The sequence below is a fragment of the Genypterus blacodes genome, unplaced genomic scaffold (assembly GCF_046128005.1).
Source record: "Genypterus blacodes isolate CSIRO-AG114 ecotype Tasmania unplaced genomic scaffold, CSIRO-AGI_Gbla_v1 ptg000021l_1, whole genome shotgun sequence".
NCBI classification, from domain to species: Eukaryota; Metazoa; Chordata; class Actinopteri; order Ophidiiformes; family Ophidiidae; genus Genypterus; species Genypterus blacodes.
The window spans coordinates 11,025,343-11,044,962 of record NW_027466834.1 but is presented as its reverse complement, the minus strand read 5'-3'; the positions used below and the strand labels follow the sequence as shown (position 1 = coordinate 11,044,962).

The window sequence follows — 19,620 nt, the reverse complement described above, 5'->3', positions numbered from 1 at the left end:
AAACACCGTGGAGTATTTTTTAAGGCAACAAATCCAACTTCGTCCAACTTGAAATTTTAGACAATTCAGCTTGCCAGGATCACACATGAAAGCAGCCACCCCTGCTTTATTACTGCTCAATCCAAATGACTTCATTGTGGACTTCTCAACAACACTGCCAGCATCAATTATTTTTAAAGCCTCTATGGAGGTGTTTTTGAGCTGCACTTAGTATCAGTGTGAAGATATCTTTGATGTTTTAATGCAGTTTATGGCCAGTTATCAAATCAACTCTTTCTCTCCCTCTTTATTCAACTGTGTTAGATGAATTTTTTATCTGGAGGACTGTGAAATTATGTCATGCTGCTGTACAGGCGTTGGCAATGTTTATTTCAGTCAATGATTGATATGATTTTACACTCTTGGGATTTCAAAGGCCCCAAAAAGACCACAGTGTAATTATTTGGACGTTGCCATTATCGTTTATATTTTGGATTGTTTGCCATTCTCATTTGAATGAATAATGAACTTCAATAGAGCAAATTCAGATGAATACTAATTAATCCAATAATTAGATTAGATCATTTGTTTTCTTGTAGTGTGGAAGTGTCATCATCTAAATGCTCAAAAATCAGAAAACCAGCATTTTACATAAATAATAGATGTGACAGCAAGATGATGAGCATGACTGCAAATTGTTTATGTTGCATATAAGAACTGCTTCTGGCACTGCAATCCTCTGTGCACACTGGTGTCCTCCACCCCCACCTCCAGCTGTTTTAGTTCTCAACTAATACACACCCTGGAGCGTCTCTGCTCATAACTTTGGGGGATTTTGCAATCCTACCTACATGCTTTCTATTATATTGCTTGTACATTGTGCAATGATGAAACACCGTGCAACAGCTGAACCAAACCAAAAGTCAAATTGCATCGTCTTCTTTGTTTGCTATGTGATACGAAAGACTCATTTTACATGTTGATTTCTAATTTCAGAAAATTACATGAGCCCAGTCGTGATTGTTCTTGTCCACTCTATTATGGAACTATTAACTTAAACTAAAACCAGTTGCAAAATGGCAGCCAGTCTCCTTACAAAAAGAGGAGACCATTAGACGTTATGAGAGGAGATATGTGCTGGTTACTCATTCTCACACAGTAAACAGAGGCCCTCTTCTGATCCCCTTAGAGCCATGATTCCTGCCAGGTGTCTACAGTAGGCCAGATGGTAGCCATTATAGTCTCAGTGGTGATTAGAGGTCATGGTTACAAGCTCTTTAGTGATCCACTTGTCCATTTTGCTGGCCACAGACACTCACACTGGGCTTCAGTACAAAAACAAAAAATACGGATTTGCCAAGGTTAAAAGTTGGAATTCCCCTTTGCATTGCTTGTCAAAGTTGACTAATATTAGCTGAGTGATGCCAAACCCAGGTTCTGTTTGGACAGCAGAAGCTACATTTCTGTACAGATACTGTGTGATGGAAGGCTGCTGGCTTACAGGGTTGGTGGTTGTAACGTCCCTTGTTAAAAGCCAACCTCGCCAATTGAATCGTTAATAAGGTTAATAAATGCAATTAATGAGTTTTGGTCTTTCAAAGCATGAAATCGTAAAAGTCCTGGGAGTGACATAAACTTGACATAAAGGCAGACCATCATCAGAGGAGTTGGTTTGGTGCCTAATTTGGTGGATCTTAGATAATCAAAGAGAGCATGCAAGAAAATCATGTGATCCACATGGAAAAAATGTTAACTTAGCCACATAAGGCATTACAATTAGTGTTAATTAACTTATTCACTCCAGTGATTCGGTGATTTTATAAGCAAGGTGCAGAGCAGAGCTGTCGAATAGAGAGGAGGTTTCACAAGCAGTGCATCACATGAACCCTGTAAAGAAGCTGAAGTCGGCAGCCTGCTGTCACAAATAATAATGTTAAGAGTTTAAACAACATGAGACCACATCATCTCTGCGTCAGATCCAAAGAGGCAATAGAAACATCGACTGTCCAGCCCCAACTGTATTTCTTTGAAAATGTTCCCCTAAAAGAAGCAGTAATACATTTTTTTTTACATCTTGTTATCTGAACATCAATTTCTATACATTATAACTGTACATTTCCTCTGATTGTTTCCTGAATGGCTCTACTTGTGCACTGTGATTTCATTACATAACAGCGGTAATCAAATCTCAATAAGATTCCATTAAAGGAGGAAATGTTCGCATCTGTGCAACAAAACAGCTGCCGTGTTACAAAGCTGTAATGATAGAGAGTGCTGATTGCATCAGTTTGAGGGATGTGTCACCCTGGGGTTGTTGTTCGGACACGCCAGGCACACACACACTTAACCATTTTTCCTGCTTTCCTCCGCAGGATTCACCAGGATGTTCAGACAAAGTGGTGAGTCCCTATACTCTTGAGTACAACTGAATGAGCTCAGTGTGATTGAAGGGATTGGGCTATACCATTTTGTTACTAGGATGATGTCAGAACACTACGCTGTTTTACCAGCATCCCCTTCCACTGCTTGAGCACTTCTTTTTCCACTATTAAACACTCTTATGTTAATCATTAGCTAGCCTGCCTTTTTAATGTGGCCTAGACAGTATTTTAATTAGACTCGCCGGCTGGCTGGGCCTTTGTCCCTAACTGGCCAAGCACAGAGACTCAGACATTGGTCCCGGGTTGACCTGGCCTGTTTTCTTTTCTGGATGCCTTGCCAACACTGTGGGTGAGGAACAGGGCTGGCCCTGGCTGGGGATGCACTGGGGCTAAAGGACTGTGGGGACCTGACTGGGACACCACACAGAGCGAGAGAGAGAGAGAGATGGGGGGGCGGGCAATATGTGAGCATTGTGGAGCTCCAGTGGTCAGAAATAAACCGGTCATTGTTTGATTTAGTTGATGTCTAGCTTATCGCTCCAGTTTTCTGTCTGGCCCTGCTCACTTCCCGCTCTGTGATGATCTCTCAGTGGAGCACCCTTTCTATCTCTCTCTCTCTCTATGTTTCAGTTTCTCTGTGTATTTCCCCCTCATTCTCTCTCCCTGTCTCCTCTCTTTAGTCTTCTCTCTCCTTGCCTCTCATACCTCACAGCCATTAAACATTGGCACAGACGATGATCCTGATAAATGTCATATTGTTAATAAACCCTTGTGCTGTTCTTGCAGCTGATAAACCAGCTCTCGTCTCTTCTATAACTGCAGTAAAAAAGGCTAACCAGACCCTCTTAGCCCTCCAACCCTCGCCAGGTCTTTCTTCCCCGTCTCTCTCTATCTCTGTTTCTGCTTCCGGATAGGACAATGTTAAACAAACTCGATGATGGAATACCATTGAGGCTGAATGGGTTTTGCTCGCGTTGGAATGGTCATTCTGTTCTTGGAAACAGTTTTGCCTCTCCATTCTTTATCACAATGGAGACCTGGTGGTTTGGAGGAGAGACATGTCAAACTCTGCTGACAGTCTGAGTGTGGGTCAGGACCTCCCTACACATGTTGTTTTCTGCTGCACCGTTAAGACGGCCAGCTGCAGTTTCGTTGTTTTCTCATAAATTGACCACACCCTTCCTTTCAGAGGGATTAAATAAACATTTAGTATGGCACCGATGACAAGTTGTTCTGCTGTTTCCACCTCCAATGAGAGCATTTCACCACATAACAGTAACAGCACTTCTGCTCTAAACCAGCTTGTCGAGACAAAAACATAAAGTGTGATTATTTTGTCTTTTCTTCCGCTCTTCTTATCTGTGTTTTCTGCTGTTTTCATTCTTTTTTGCATGGCACCAGGCCCGCCGGCTCACTCATGGTCTTCTTTCACTCTGAGCTGTCCTGCTTCTCCAGGTATCTTTCTGCTTCTTGTGTCTTGTGCCTTTATTTTTGTCCTCCTCTTTATCTGCATCTGTACTTAGATTAGTTGTAGATTAGAGTATTCATGCTAATTTAAATTCAAATTTTTTATATTAAAGAGTAAATATCCCTTTAATAATACAAAATTAGACAGATTTACATTTTTAAAAGTATGTTTAACGGTCCAGAATTGCACTGAAACACAACTATAATTGTATTTATTTATCTTTTAGTCTCTTGTGTATTGTCATCATTAATTTTATTCTATTTTAATGTATTTTTGTTGTTGTGGTCATTTCAATTGTGATTTAAGGGTGGTTGATTGGTGCCAAACAAATAAAATTGCCTCGTCTGCCTTGTAATCCTTTCCAGTGAGGAGGAATCACGACAACAACACTTCCATTGACATCTCCAGGGCCAACAGCTTCACCGATGAGCTGGACTTTGCGAGCGAAGACATCCCTCTGCCAGTGGTGACCAGCAAAACTCAGTAAGTCCCAGAACCCCCCCCTCACCCCCCGCCCTTCTCCTCTCCTCTTTCCTGGAGCCCCCATCTCCCTCCCATCCATCACTCTACACTGACCCTCCATTCTCTGATCCATATAATGCTGATCTTCCCACTCGTCATATACGTAAAGGCCTTTTGTCAGAGTAGAGAGCCCCTCTAGCTGCTCTCTAAATGAAGCTGTTTTGTTGAACTCTCTTGAGGGTTAAAGAGACTCTTAAGGGCCAAGGCCATAGCAGGTACAGAGACTTAAAGGGGATTTCCTCTTTAGTCAGGAGGAAAATGTCGGAGAAATCCCTCTCAAAAGGTTGTAGGACATGTCGAGGCTTGTTGCCACATGCCCGCACAGGATTGAGGCAGGACAGAACTGTTGGTCACTGTGTGAATTGCAAATGACTCAAACCAAAATATGATGCTGAAGTAATTAGAGTTACCAAGTTGTGTTCTGTCTCGTACTGCGGCAACTTCTACATTTTAACTTTGTCATAACTCCATTTCACTCCTGACATTTTAAAATATCTTTGTGTCCCCACTATTAACAGAATGTGTTTTACATACAGTGTTTATGTAGAGGCAAAGCTTATGGGTGGGACATAGTGTGTGTGTGTGTTGAGTGAACTCTGAGATGCTTGTGGTGTGTTGTACTGTGACTTGTTGGCGTGCAGTATTTGAAACCTTCTTTGTGTGGATGTTTGTACTAACTGTACTTCATACTCAGAAGCAGCACGAGTTACAGTGAACCACACTTATTTGAGTTCTTGTGCCGATATTAATCTTTGTCCATCTGACATGTCACTCGCACTGTGTCCATGGATTGGAGCGCATGGACATGTAATGCAATGAATAGTTGGTATGTAATAGATGTAGATGGCTCTTTTGTGCTGCACAGATAGCGTGCACAGTAGCGTTTCTATAAGTTACTCCCAGTATAAAGAAAACATTGTGCGATGTCAGTATATATGTGCACGCATACTCTTTATAATTATACATGCATGTTCATGGATGTTGTTTATGACTATAAAATATTTCTGCCCTGTAGCTGTTCTTGGCCCTCTACTGACCTCCACCCACCCATGGCTCTGCTAATGTAACGCCGCCCCAGACACACACACACCTCCTATGCCAGCCGCTGCTTTTTTATTCAATCTTCTCTCTGCTCTTTGTGCTGTCCTGAGCACAAAAAGTAGAGAGCATGTTTTATACAAAGGAGACATGCAGTTGGGGGGGAAATCCTTGGATTCTCAAAATTAGTATTTTCCGGACAAATCGGTACAATGCTCTCTACACAATCCCTTCATTCAAGTAACAAAAAAATCTGAAAATCTTGTTTAACATTTAAACAAAAGCTTTCAGGTTTTCACCTGACAAAAGCAGAATACTTCTCTCTCTTGCAGTCTTTTGACCTGCCCATTCGTGGCATTAGCCCAGGACTCTCTCTCGACACAGCACTTGAATTCCAGAAGGTACTGTACTCCGCTTCTGGCTCTCCCCTCTCTCTCTCTCCCTCTCCCTCTTTTTCTCCTCTCCATTCCTGTGTCCATTCCGATGCTATGCTCTGGTTAGGGGAGACCACGGAAAATAGAATTGTGACATCCCATTAAAACCATGACCAGCCACTACCCAAGATCCTATAAATCATTGAAAATGTGATGCGTGCAGCACTCCTGGAAAATGTGATTTCAGCGCCTCATTTTTTCCTGTACGTAATCTATTGTTTTTTTATTGGTGTATAAGAATAAGTCAACCATTGGCCTTAACACATCAAGGCATTCTTGATTGATGAAAAATGAGCATAACTGATATTTAATGCAGTATGCCCTGTAAAGAAGCGAGCAACTGCCCCACATCTGGTCCCGTTAAGTCCGTCAAGTGCTATGGTTCTGTGTGTGTTATTTATTTTGACTGTTGTCTCAGCTGCATTCTTTCACGATCAGCCCTGGTGTTGTACAATAAGTAATGGAAGACATGAGTGCGTACAATAGCAGATGTACCATTTGGCTGGTAGTGAAGCATAATAGTTTGACAAGCTGTTCTGCAACTTAACGGCAGCCATACTCATCCCTCTAAATGTGCAAAACCCTGAAAACCAGAAGCAGCCCCTGTTCCATTCCAACAGTAGATGGCACTATTCTTTTATTGTTTTTTTTTTAATCCCATGTAAGCGCAGGCTGTTGCGGTCAGCAGTGAGCTGCCGCTCCATGTTAACACGCCTCTTACACACTTGATCCCAGTAAAAAGCATGTAGTCAGATTTACTGCTCTGTTCCGTTCATCCTTATGTGTGTGTGTGTGTGTGTGTGTGTGTAAGCTCACTGGGCAGAGTGTTGTGCGTGAGTGTTCAGCTGCAGTGGCGGACAGTGTGTATTTGTCTCCATTGCAGAGTTTCTGTGCCCATAACTCAGCAGTAAGAGCCAGGCTCAGATTTGGGCCATGCTGGGCACTCCCATAACAGCTGGTTTGTTTTGCTGCTGGTGTCACGCCACCACAGACAGCGCTGTCATTTGGCATCCTTATCAGGATCTCCATTGACAAGACGCTAGCGTCTCCCCCTTCTGCCCGGGGCAACAAACATGCACACATCAGCATCAGTTTGACATCTTTGACAGAAATCTCTCCTCATTTTAAATTGGTGATTGTTTACATACTGTTGTTTTTTTTCCGTTATCCCTGATAACTGTCATTTTCTTGTGACTGGAACATCCCACTGTTTGTTTGACTTTGCTGAGGAAGTCTCTGTCAGTGTGTGTGTGTGTGCGTGTTGGAGACACATCAGCACAGCTTAAACTTATTTATTTACATATAACTTATTTTGGGCCCATTTAACCTAAAAAAGACAACACACATGCACAAATTCACAGACACACACACACACACACACACACACACACACACACACACACAGTATGCACCCAGTATACACACACCCAATCTCACACACACCCTTACTCCACAACTAGACTGTTCGTTGTCTTTTTACTGTAAACATTTCCTCCAGTATTTGTTTACTTGGGCCTGTGTAAATGAGGCTTGATTTTGTTTCAGTTGGAGCAAACACGATTTCCGTTTATTGTGTGTACACATCACAAATTGTGAGAACCTACCGGCCTGGTATCATGCTTTGTGTGAACGTGCAGTTCTGAGTGTGCTGAATGAACTCATAACACACCCCTGGTCTCAAATCCAACTCAGAGCCGTTTTCTCTCTTAAAGGGCGACTAAGGGAGAATGAGTGTTGAGTCCATTTGCAAAAACTATTTAAAAATTCTACAGTTAGACTTTTTTGTTGTGCATTCCAAATCACATTAATCAAACTGTGTGTCATTTGTGTTTTGTTAATTACTTTAGAACTTAATTTGTTTTGACACAGCATCGGATTTGATGGATTTCTCTTTTTCTGGGAACACAACGGAAAAAAAACTTTAAAGCGTTTCTGTCAATGAACACTTCAAGGGGACTTCTTTCGCCCCAAACAGAGGAAGACCTTGTTTAGCTGATTGTAGTGATTATGTGTTATCTTCCTCTCCGTGTTCTCTAACGGTCTCGTTTCTCGTCCGCCTACCTCGTCCACTTTTTTTTTCTTCTCTCCCCTCTCTGTCCAGCGGCACCACATCAGTAACGTCTATCATCTTGTGACCTGGGGCAGTTGCTCCTCCCTCCCGCTGGGTGTGACCTGGTTCCTCCCGTCCTCCTCCTCCTCCTCCACCTCCTCCGCCTCCTCGTCCTCTCAGACCTGTAAAAGCCTGCATGGGCCACCTGCAGGCGGCCCTTAATTAGTTCCCCTCTTACAAGCCGGCCACAGATAAACAATAAAAAAGCCACTGCCGCGCCAGAGGAGGAATTACAGGCGGAGACACATACATCATGGCTGGGCCTCTTCACACAGGGGCCTCTCTCTGCTGAGCAACTGGTGTCTTTTGTGCAGGGCTCTGAACAAATTGACTTTTTGTCTGTGCAGCCTCTGTATGCCTGTCATGTGTACTGTACTCTCATACTGACGGCATGTAGGGTGGTTCCAAACATATGGCGCTGAGTCAAAGGGACAAATTTACAATGCAGTCGTGGCTTTTGTCCGAGGAATCGTTTTAGAACTTGAATTTTGTCACCTTGATGAATGTCCTTGATAGCGGAGCTCAGCCGGTGCACGTCCATGTGCATGAGGGGGCGGGAGGCCTTGAGGTATTTTATGAAGCTTTATGCAACACACAGCAGCGAATCTAATGTGAAACTAGCCAACAAATCCTCTTAATATCTTTGGCTTTGCCTCCAAATGTCATAATGACAAACTAAGCTGTCAGCAAACACGCACTACATTCACACGCACATACATGCACACGTTCAGACAAACAGATGGGGTAACATCCGTGGCCTCCTGCCCTGAAGCAAGAAAAGCCACTCGTGCTGTTTCTGTGTGAAAGACACGGAGGGGAAACAAAGAAAGAGAAGTTTTTGTGCCCCGGTTTCTTGACTTTCTGCCAATTTCAAGCGCATAAAAACGACAGAAAAATAGTCTTTGTGGTAGTAAAACAGCCACACACTGATTCATATTCTCTGGACAGCAGAACTGTGCACAGAAGGAGCCAGTAGTTAATCTCATTACAGAGACTTTGGGCTTTTTATGTGGTTGCCTCCCCCCACTCTACATTTACTCACATGGAGTTATTAGTAATAGTTTAACTGCTCTCACTGGGGCCACAATGGATCCAGCATAGATGCTAGTTATTTTTGGAACAGTGAGGAAATCAAAAAGTATAGTAAAAGATAAAGCACGTGCGGCTGCTTTCTTATTGACCCTTTATGACTGGAGATTCTTCATCCTGTGCGTGTTTGCGTAGAGTCATTTGTGAGTCATTGTCTTGTCGAGTCCCAAATGTGTGATCACCATAATCCAACATGTAAGAAGTTTACCCAGGGTGTGGTTACTGCCTCTTTGCCTTTGATATCCCTCCTCCAGCTCATCTTTCTTCATGTCGAGCTGTTAATAGTCGGGCTTAATCTTGCCCTAAGTCTAATTCGGTGACTCGCATAATGTCTGTTCGCCATGTCCACTATTCTGTCACTGTCCGTCCCTCCTTGGTTGCATATTTGGTTGTTTATGTTGCAGATGAAAACTTAGAAAGAATCATAATGACATCTTTTATTGTAAATCCAAACAGTGGCCCTAGATCACAGTGTGAAAGAACAACTTTACGTACAAAAATGTTGTTTTGACCCACATTCACAAATGTCCTGCTTTAATTATTTCGCTTTGTTACCTCGGTGCTGCCGATAGGAAGAGTTGTGTCTGTGTGTGTTTGTGTGTGTCTGTGGCCTTGGGGGAGAGCTGTCCAGTATCAGATGGTGTGTTGCCCCCATTGCCCCCATTGGCGTTCAACCCCTCCGCTGCTTTGTCTTTGGCCCCAGTGTCTGTTCATTTCCGCAGGTACATCACGTCCCCAGTAACCCCCCAAATATAAGGCCCAATTTAAAAAAAGAAAAAAAAAAGGCAGATGGAAAAGGAAAATAAACTCAGGAAATTGCTGTTTTCACAATATGTCTCACTGAGCAGCCCGGTGATGTCATAGCTGCTCTCTTTTGTTTTGGGGCAGGGAAATTTTAGGAAAATTACAGATGTGTTTGTTTTGATTAGACCCAAACACTATCAACAGTTGCACACTGGCACGGAAACACAGATGGCAGATAGAGTGTTTTCATTAGCTTCTACCGTAGCTTGGTTGCTACCGCGCCGTTATTTTGTTCTACTCATTGCTATTTACCTAATAATGTTTGTCGTCATGGATAGTAACAGTTATAACATATTAGGGTTAAAAATACAAATTAGACTAAGGAACAAACATAATTACGCACAATTGAATTATTAGGGCTTCATTAGCGGAGTCTAAATTGGCTAGCTTGAGGATATTTCATTCCTGAACCACGCAGCTGTAAATAAACCCTTGGTAAAGTCCAGATGTTCTGCAAATGTTTTTCCTCCTCAGTAACGAACGGCAAAAAGTGTATGAGCATTAATCTTCTTATTCTGTGAAGTTATCGCATCCGAATTATTGCTTTAAAGTACTCGATTAAAATACTGTGACAAAATCAGAGACAGGGTGTATGAGGTTTCTATTTCTGAGTCTTACGGCCATATGATGGATGACGTGAATGTGTTATACTTTGTATGCGGTGAAGGTTTTTGGTATCAGTTAAGATAAGTCAATCTAATAAAGTCAGAGCAGTGCTGGTGTTTGCACTCGTAGTTGCTGCCAATGCAAAGTCGATTGTACTTTTGGCAGATAGATGTGCATTTATCTGTGCCCAGCTGTACACACACACACACCCACACACCGTGTATCCACCAAGTTACGACACTGGTTCACAAAGATTAGTGTGCGATTGTGTTTTAGCTTGCTCGACAGACTTTAAAGTTGGTCCCCAGCTGTAATCCTAGCAGCTCCATCTTGAGCTGTTGAGAAATGAGAGCGAGGCCCAACCCAGTCTCCAACCGGACGACTCCCACACCTAGATCCTTCCCTGTCTGAGGTGTGTCTCTGTCCCCTGCTCTGATATTAGAGGCACCTGTATAAATACGCTCTACATTACATTACAATCATTTGGCAGACGCTGTTATCCAAAGCGACTTACATTACATTACCACCCTTCGCAGAAGGGGGAGCAATTGAGGGTTCAGTGCCTTGCTCAGGGGCACCTCGGCAGGGACTCGAACCGGCGACCCTCCGGTTCCCAAGCGAAAGCTCTACCCACTGAGCTACTGCCTCCCTGTCGTCTTCTGTGTGTGTGTGCGTCTCTCCCTCGCTCTCTCTGTCTCTCTCCACCTTCTCCTCTACAGGGCTCGGTTTCTTCTTCTCTCCCGGTAAAGCAAACAGTAGTCCGGCAGCGGCAGCAGCACCTGAGCAGCCTGTTTATGTAGCCAGGTCCTTCAGCCTTCTGCTTCTCTTCTGGCCGCTGTCTTGCTCGGCTCTCAGGTCTCTCGCCCGGCTCTCTCTCTCTCTCTCTCTCTCTTTCCCCGGCTCTCAGATTTTCAAATAGGCCAGCCGCGCCATTTGATGTGGGCCTGGGGGGGTGCGGGGGTGTCTGGGGTTTAGGGGGGTTTATTCAGGTGTGGCGACCAGAGCTGCCGCCACCCAGCCTCTGATGTTGCTTCCATCTGTAGCCAGGTGCCGGAGCTCCATCAGAGAGCCCAGTGTTCCGGCACTTGAGATGAATAGAGGGCCTGTTGACGGAGCTCGTCTGTGGGGCCCTGTGGTTTCTCCTCTCTCGCACACAGGAGCAAAGATATACAGTGGGTCAGGGTGTGCGCCTGTTGGAGCGCAGACTGGTGGGGACATACGACTCTCTGGTGCATACTTTGACAAAATGGGTACTAATGTCATGGATGTATTTACAGTATTTGCTAAGGGCGTACGTTTGGTTGTTGTAACATCGGCAGGCATTTTTCTGCACAGCCAATACGCACAGTTGAGCTTGTGCACTTGCTCTCTCTAACTCTCTGAAAAACATCTTGATACAACAGGACTTTTCTGAAATGATCAGTTATTAATGCATTTATTGTTTAAATTGTCCAAAACAAATTTATAGAAATGTATAGATATTTCTTTTAAGCAGATACAGTATTTACATTTGATATTTTACAGGAAAAGAAATAGAAAACCCTCACTAATATCACTTTCATGTAAACACAACATTATGATGTCACTCATTGGACATGAACAAACAGCTAAGTTCTTAAATTTACCCGCTTCACTTGATGGTTTTTGGGTGTAAAGGCACAACTGGAATCTACCATTAAAGTATGAAAGTCACACAGAGACAAAGCAAAACAAACATGATTCATCAGGCTAAGGGTTATTTAACCCAGGTTATACAGAGCATCTTGCTGATAAGAAGATTAGCAATATGGAGGGGTGGGGGGAGAAAGATAAGACCCTCCTTGTTGCCTTTATTCCTTGTATATTTGCTGTCGCCAACTTCTTGGTGGAGCCATTAAATCTTGTTTGAATCGGGTGTTTTAAAGCAGGAGAGTGAACGCTGAAAAGCTGTAAATCACAAGGGTAAGTCGGGGCCATGTTTGTCCCCTGCAGTCCCCAAAGTCACATATTCAGACATGAGCACACACACACACATACTCTCACTCACACACTCACACACACACAGGTCTTTACACTCCCCCAGTGTATTTTTTCCACTGTGTTAATAGGAGCTATATAGCACGTAGTTCATAATGAAAGACCCCCCAGAGGCCCGGGCAGTAAATGGAACTAATAACCTTCTAAATAAGTCTTTCTAGTGCTGAAAGGCCAGCCCCTTTATACTGCAAGTGTATATGTGCTGTAAAGTCCTTCCCAGCCTACTACTGTAATTTTATGGCTCCGTTTTATCCCGTTCTTTCAAAGCTTATGTCAGAAATATTGCTATGGGAAATCTGTAAGAGTGTCAGGGGATCAAAGTGTTAGTGTGTAACTTCCCATCCCCTCTGGGTTTGAGGTTAGGAAATGCATAAAATGACACTATTCTCAGCTCGCGTTATCTTCTCAAGCAGTGTTTTATGAGCTGGTTATAAACTAGAGGAGCGTGTCATGAGAGTCATATCTGAGTGCAGCAGAGTTGTGCAGTGAAATCACCTTGACATAATTAGGCGGTATCAGGATTTCCATGTTTTGTGAGTGTGTTTGTGTGAAGTTGTGCAGAGTCCATTGTGTATGTGGAATTAAACTCGACTTAATTAAACTTGTGGGCCAAAGAGAGAGCAGAAATCCTGTCCCAGACACTGCAAATCAAATTCTATTGAACTAGCTGCATTAAAAAAAAAAAAAACTCTACATGTGTGTTTGAGAGTAAATAGACTGAAATGAAAGCAACAAAAAATAAATCTCAACCAAAGCTCTTACATGTAGATGAAAATTAAGAAATGGAGAGTAAATATTACAGACAAAGGATGACTGTTTAAGCATAAAAATAGATCAAGTGTTCCTACAAAATGTGTCAAACAATGAACAAATGTACCGAAAATCTAACATACATAAATGAAGGGAATCCCTGACTAACATTCACTGCATGTGAGATAGGAAACTAAACTGGGAAGTTCAATTTCTACATTCTAAAATGTTCTGATGGCACCAAAAACATCATAATATTCCATGTTTGTGTCTTAAATGACCCTGATGATCATCAAATGATCTTAGTTATTCCACATGCTGGTGTCTCTGGTGTTTGTCGGTGCAGGGTGGTGCAGCTATAGGTCATGTTATAGAGTGAGTCAGAGGAGGGTGGGTGGGGTGGAATGTACTGTCAGCCACCCCACAGCCTGATGTCATTCACAAAGAAACAGATATTAGAGATACAAAGAAAATGTGTTTTTAACTTCGAAACTTTACAAATCACATCATGTTGATGTAGTGTGAGGAGGAAAACATGTTTACTATTTCGCAATGCATGTAAAATTGGGTCCTTTTTTTAAAATGAACATTTCAGTCCATTATATTGCATTGATGTAAACAAAAAGTGGAACAATGACATTTTCAACAAAATGTTACATTTCCTGACAACATTCTTGCCTCTAAATGTGCATTTGTAATTCATTTTATCCACAAAGAAAAGTGACACACTCATATAAAGTTTTCTCATGCTGTGTCTTTGGTTCTGCTCCTGATTTTGTTTTTTAAAAAGAAGCAGTTTCATTGGTGTGAAAGGCCAAAAGAGCACAGCACCGTGAAAGGCCTTACGTCAGCAGTACAGCGAGTGGAGGAGGGGAGCGTGCAGTACCACCTCTTACCAGCAGGCTGTGCTGTAGCAGCATCACTCGCCTCCCTCCGACACGACGATCCACTGACAGGCTTCAATAAGTGAAGTTTTATTTGTTTTAGATTTTTTGCCCGGGTGTATATTTAATAATTCGGCTTCTCTTGGATTTCCACAGAATGTAAGCAGGAAATGGTAAGTGTAGGGTTGAGCTGAAGTGGAAATGTCCTTGTCAGGGTGTTTTCATGAGTTTGGTGTGTCTAGTTGGGTGTGCCCATTACCAAGAACATCAACACCACCACCACCATCACCGCTGCTACCCTGGTCAACCCCTCTCCCTGCAACTCATTATTATGTGTTTGTTCCACTTTTCCATTTTAGGGGAGAGGGAGAGAGAGATAGAGAAAGAGGCGGGGATGCATGACAATAACTGACAATGATCAAAAGCACACAATCTTCCCCTCCTTCTGTTTCTTTTGGTGCTACACATGCATTCACCTTTTTGTGTCAGGAGCTCTGCTTTGGTCTGTTTGGTGGTGAACAAAAGCTCCAAGCGTGCCAGCTCCCAAAAATAGTCGATAAGAGTCCGGGTGGAGATAAAGATTGGGAACAGGCAACATTTATCTTTCAATACGGACGGATCTCAGCCCAGCCAAATACCTGACCACAGCTCTTAAGTGTGTGTGTGTGTGTGTGTTTATGTGTGTGTGTGTGTGTGTGTGTGTGTGTGTGTGTGTGTGTGTGTGTGTGTGTGTGTGTGTGTGTGTGTGTGTGTGTGTGTGTGTTTCACTCCAGCATTTACAACATTTTTCCTGACTGCAGGTCAGTTCACCCTCCCTCCCTACCTCCCCCTCTTCTCTCTCTCTCTCTCTCTCTCTCTCTCTCTCTCTCTCTCTCTCTCTCTCTCTCTCTCTCTCTCTCTCTCTCTCTCTCTCTCTCTCTCTCTCTCTCTCTCTCTCTCTCTCTGTCTGTCTCCTTCACGTACAGCCTGGCTTTAGTACAAGCCCTCGCAGTTGTCAGTTTCAGGAAATGCACCGCTCTCTGTTGGGAAGTGAGGTATCTGCCCCTGAGCCAGCCGCCTTCTTTTTTTTTTTTTGTACCGACTTACTTACGGGAAGCAGAGCTGCTCTGTGCACGGCTGCACATGACCGTGTGCTCAGCCCTCTACTCACTTGTTATGATTGTTGGTTGATATATCTGCTGGCCGAATGAGTGGATGGGGATGTAAATGAATGGATAGCTGGGTGGATGGCTACATGTGCTACATGTGTGCATTGAGAAATGCGCTAAACTCTCACACACACTCACACACTAAACCCAAGAGCAGTACATCCCTCTCAGAGATCCTAATCCTTTTACACTTTGTTTGACTTGTGATTGCTACATGATCCATGTTGTTGTTGCTGAACACTCATTCAGTTTTGGCCCTAGATACACACACACACACGCACACACACACACATACACACACTTATGTCCCAAAACAGTGTATCAGATGAAAAACCTGTGAAGAAATTTCAGATTATTTTACAAAGCGGCGCTGCAGAGGTTGGGCGCAGAAAAGCAACAATAACAAAGCCGTATGTTTTTGGCTGGAGGCTCGAGTGTGATGTATGAGTGGAGCGAAGCGTGTGTGTGTGATGTGTGTGTAGGAGTAGGGAGATCATCTTCAGTCCAAACAGGATATTGTAGTACACAGGGGGCAGAGATTCCTCCTGCAGCACTTTGTCTCTCCGGGCTCAGGACGACAAGCAGGCAGAACACCTTACATTGTCTCTTACAAATGAGCACGCGCACACACACACACACACACACACACACACACACACACACACACACACACACACACACACACACACACTCGATCAGATAACTGAGTGAATAGCCAGCCTCCCTTTCTAGGAGGGGAAACAGTATTATTGGACTCAGCGACAGTTTCCTGCAGCCGAGCGTAAAGGCCAAAGAAACAGAACAAAAACAAAGTCATTTTTATAGAAAGTTGTTGTTGGACAGCCAATAGTTTACACTCGACAGAATCCCTGAGGGGACACATTTGTAACTATGCGCTTGAACGACGAGCCAAAATGTTATTTGTTGACATCTTTTGACGTGATTTGCTCTCTCCAGTATTGAACCTGCTGATTCTTGGCTTGTTGACCTCAAACGTGTAAATTGCGTCGCCTCGCTCACACAGTGCCAACCGGTCAGTTCCACAGAAAGCTTGTGAGGTGTGTTTGCATCTGGAGAGACTTCTAGAGGCCTGCAGCAGTCCGTTGCACCCTTAATACTGTGTTGTATTTTGAAGTAAAGGGTTTCTCCTTAAGGCGGCCTGTGAGCTTTGTGATGCTCTGCACTTCCCCAGACAGGCAGACTGAAGCGGCCGAGCCGGGCAGAGGGAGGGCCAAGTGTGAATGAGAGTCAAGAGAGGAAAGGCAGAGGAGGAGGGACGGGGCAGTTTGTTGGTGCGAGGAAGGGTTCATCTCACGCGTTTGTTAGGAACATTAAAACAAGCTGTTTTTCAAGTACCTGCCAGTGTTTGCGACCGGGCTCACATTTGTTGGACAAGAACTGTGACAGTTTGTCTGTGGAGTGTGAATGTTTGTGTACGTGTGTGTGTGTCTGATACAGTTGGAGTGAGAGTTACGGACAGAATGTGAGGGGCTAAATAAACTATTATTTTTGGGATCAAACCAAGCATTCTCAGTTTCCTCCATCCCCTGTTTCCCCCCATTTCTCTGCAGCTCTATAAAATAGTTTGGACCAGAACGCAGACGTTGTCATTTGCCTCCATTGTTTAGTAATTATGACTTTATGAGCGCTGAGTTTCCATAATTTTCAAGCCATTTGCCTTTTATACTCAGTCTGCTCTGAACTCTGAAGTGTTTTACACGGAAGAAAAAAGCCATCATGTTATTAATCAATAACGTGTTTCCATTCAAAGTTATGGACAACATTAAAGTTGTTGTTGATGATCGTTAATTAGTTCTGTGGAAATTTGGAACTTGGTACTTTTATACTTTATTGTGACATTTAAGTTATATACAGACAAAAATAAGCGCTAAGAAATACACTTGAGTTTTCCTGAAATAAGTTTTATTATTCAAAACATGTTCCAATGAAAATCAAAGTGTCAATTCTATTTTTAAGAAATATGAACTCAGGATGCCAATTAAGTGTGTTTTTTGTTTTTTATCATTTTTTTGGGCCATATCTGTAGTTTTTTTTTTTTTTTTAATAAATTAAAGCTCCAAATGGAAAGTTCCAGATGCAGTCATACGTGCAGAGCTTTAACTATTTAACAAACAGGAACTGAAATTTATGCAAAATGCATGCAAATGTGGTCTTCATGTGACTCACTGAATCCTAACCAAACCCCTTCATAAGCCGTCACCTCGTCCTTCTGTATTCTACCTAATAGTTAATTACTAAAGTTCTGACTTAAGGAAGATGCACTCCAGGCTCAGCCTTTGTTTGAGGAGGCTTCTATCTCTCCCCCAAGCAGGGAAAAGCAATAGGAAGCCAAAGCAATAAAAGGCTTTGACATTGATGTGCCTGTTTCCTAAACACTTAGGACCTTAAGTCGTCTCCTCTCGAGTCTGGCTGGAGGGGCCCGGGGCTCCGCTTCTTATTGCTGTGTCTGACCAAAGTCGACGTGTCCTTAGAGAGGGTCCACCTTTTTGCTTTTGGCCCCTCAGTTCCTGTCTGTTTTTTTTCTGTCCGTCTGTCTGTCAGCCACAGAACTTGAGGTGGCGGCGTTGGTGGGTAAGTGGGTGAGGAATTTCTGTGTGTGCTGAAGGACTTCAGCAAACAGCCCTCACAGTGTCAAAGCAAACAGGGAGATCTGCTCTCTCGTGCAAAGACAGAACTGTGTCTGACTGTCTCCTGATTAGGCACAAGAGCATCGCCGGGACCACAACTAAACAAGAGGAAATCAAACCGTAACGACCGGTGCAATTTAAACGCCGTTATTCTTTAATGAGGTGTGAATTTGTCACGAAGGAGCTGCGTGACAGAGGGACAGAAAGCAGAAATGAAAGCAGCTGAATGTCTTTTTCTTTAAACTTTGCGGAATGCGGTAAACAAAAACAACGTCCTGTAGGAGAGACCTGTCGTACAGCTGTAGATCAAATTAACTCCTAATTTCATATTGGTACGCAGCAGAAAGAATTCCAAGGCTTCCATTCCGTGTTGCTTACGGCGGATTATCAAAGCGGACGCAAGTTGCTTTAACATTTTTCAGGTTGTTGCTGGACCAACTCGCCACTTCTTGAACCCCTCCACCCATTTGGCTTGACTGACTGAATTAGGTTCATGCACAAGGCCCCCTCTCATGGCCGTGGATTGCTTATGACAGGCCCTTAGGCAGACACCTTGACTGCCACGAGCAATTACTTTAAGTACGCAGGAGAGGGCCGGAGCTGAGCTATTCTGTGTGTGTGAGAGAGAGAGAGAAGGAAAGAGAGAGAGAAAGAGAGAGAGAGAGAAATGCCCCTCAGCTAATTCTCGTTAGTGTAAAATGTCATGTTTTTACTCGGCAAGACTTCAGCACTTTGAGAGCCACAAGTGAAAGGTATTAGGAGCCGAGAGTTAAAGAGAAGACGCACGATTTCAGAGCATCTTAAACTCTGCCAATGCAAAAGTCCCTAACTGTCATTTGTAATCAGAAAACCCTCTCGTCGTTCTTCAAACCCCGACTGAGATCCATTCACGTCCGTCCGCTGCCGCAGCCCTGATAGACTTACGCTCCGCTCGCCGCCCTGCCCGATTGTGACAGCGGCCCTGATCCCTGGCAGTCTCTCCCTATCCCTGCGTGTCCGTCTATCGGGTTTCACGCGGATCTGGACTAGATCTGTTACACCACAGGCACTACAGGATCTGCTCTGTCTCACCTAAAGTCAGGGAGGCTCCCAGGTTCCTCAGAGGCGAGCACGGGTGTTTGATGCTGAGGTAGAATGATGAAGGTGGACGTTTCTTCTGCGATTGTGTAATGGCGCTTTGGGCTTGTTGTCATTTTTTTCATCCGTCATTTTGTGGGTCCAGGTTGTGATTGTAAAAAAAGAAGTGTGTGTGTGTGTGTGTGTGTGTGTGTGTGTGTGTGTTCGTTCACACACTCTCTCTCTTGTGAAGCTTGTGGAGCTGCTGAGCTTTGTCTCCGTACTACAATTACATACGTGAGAAATAGTGTAGGAAACGACCAAGCACACGACAGGATTTCCTTATTCTGTAGATCTGACTTGCCTCTGATCTGTGGGGCTTTTGTCCAAACACCGTCAGCAAGTGAAAACTCCATCATCAACATCAGGCAACAGGGTGTGTGACCTGACAGGCCCCATCTTTGTAACGCTTACAGCCATTCCAACTAGAATAGAGATGTTTTCCTGAAAAATGCTGGAACAACGAGTCTGGATATCTGCCATCGCCGTCGATATCTGAGAACACCCAGGACACTTGACGTTGAAGTACCTCGGCAGAAACAGTTATTGGTACATCGTCGGGCCTAACCCTGACACATGCAGTACAGCTCGTCAAATCACAAAACACAACCAAAATCACAACAGTAT

At 43.6% G+C, this 19,620-nt stretch overlaps 1 protein-coding gene across 1 annotated transcript in view; it reads left to right on the top strand.

The window, feature by feature from the left end:
* Positions 1-19,620, top strand: part of kcnq1.2 (potassium voltage-gated channel, KQT-like subfamily, member 1.2) — a 120,998-nt gene that overhangs the window by 17,135 nt on the left and 84,243 nt on the right. The window contains exons 11-13 of the mRNA XM_076141968.1: positions 2,352-2,378; positions 3,762-3,815; positions 4,194-4,311. Of these exons, the coding sequence (XP_075998083.1) occupies positions 2,352-2,378; positions 3,762-3,815; positions 4,194-4,311 (199 nt within the window). The remainder of the gene's footprint in view (positions 1-2,351; positions 2,379-3,761; positions 3,816-4,193; positions 4,312-19,620) is intronic.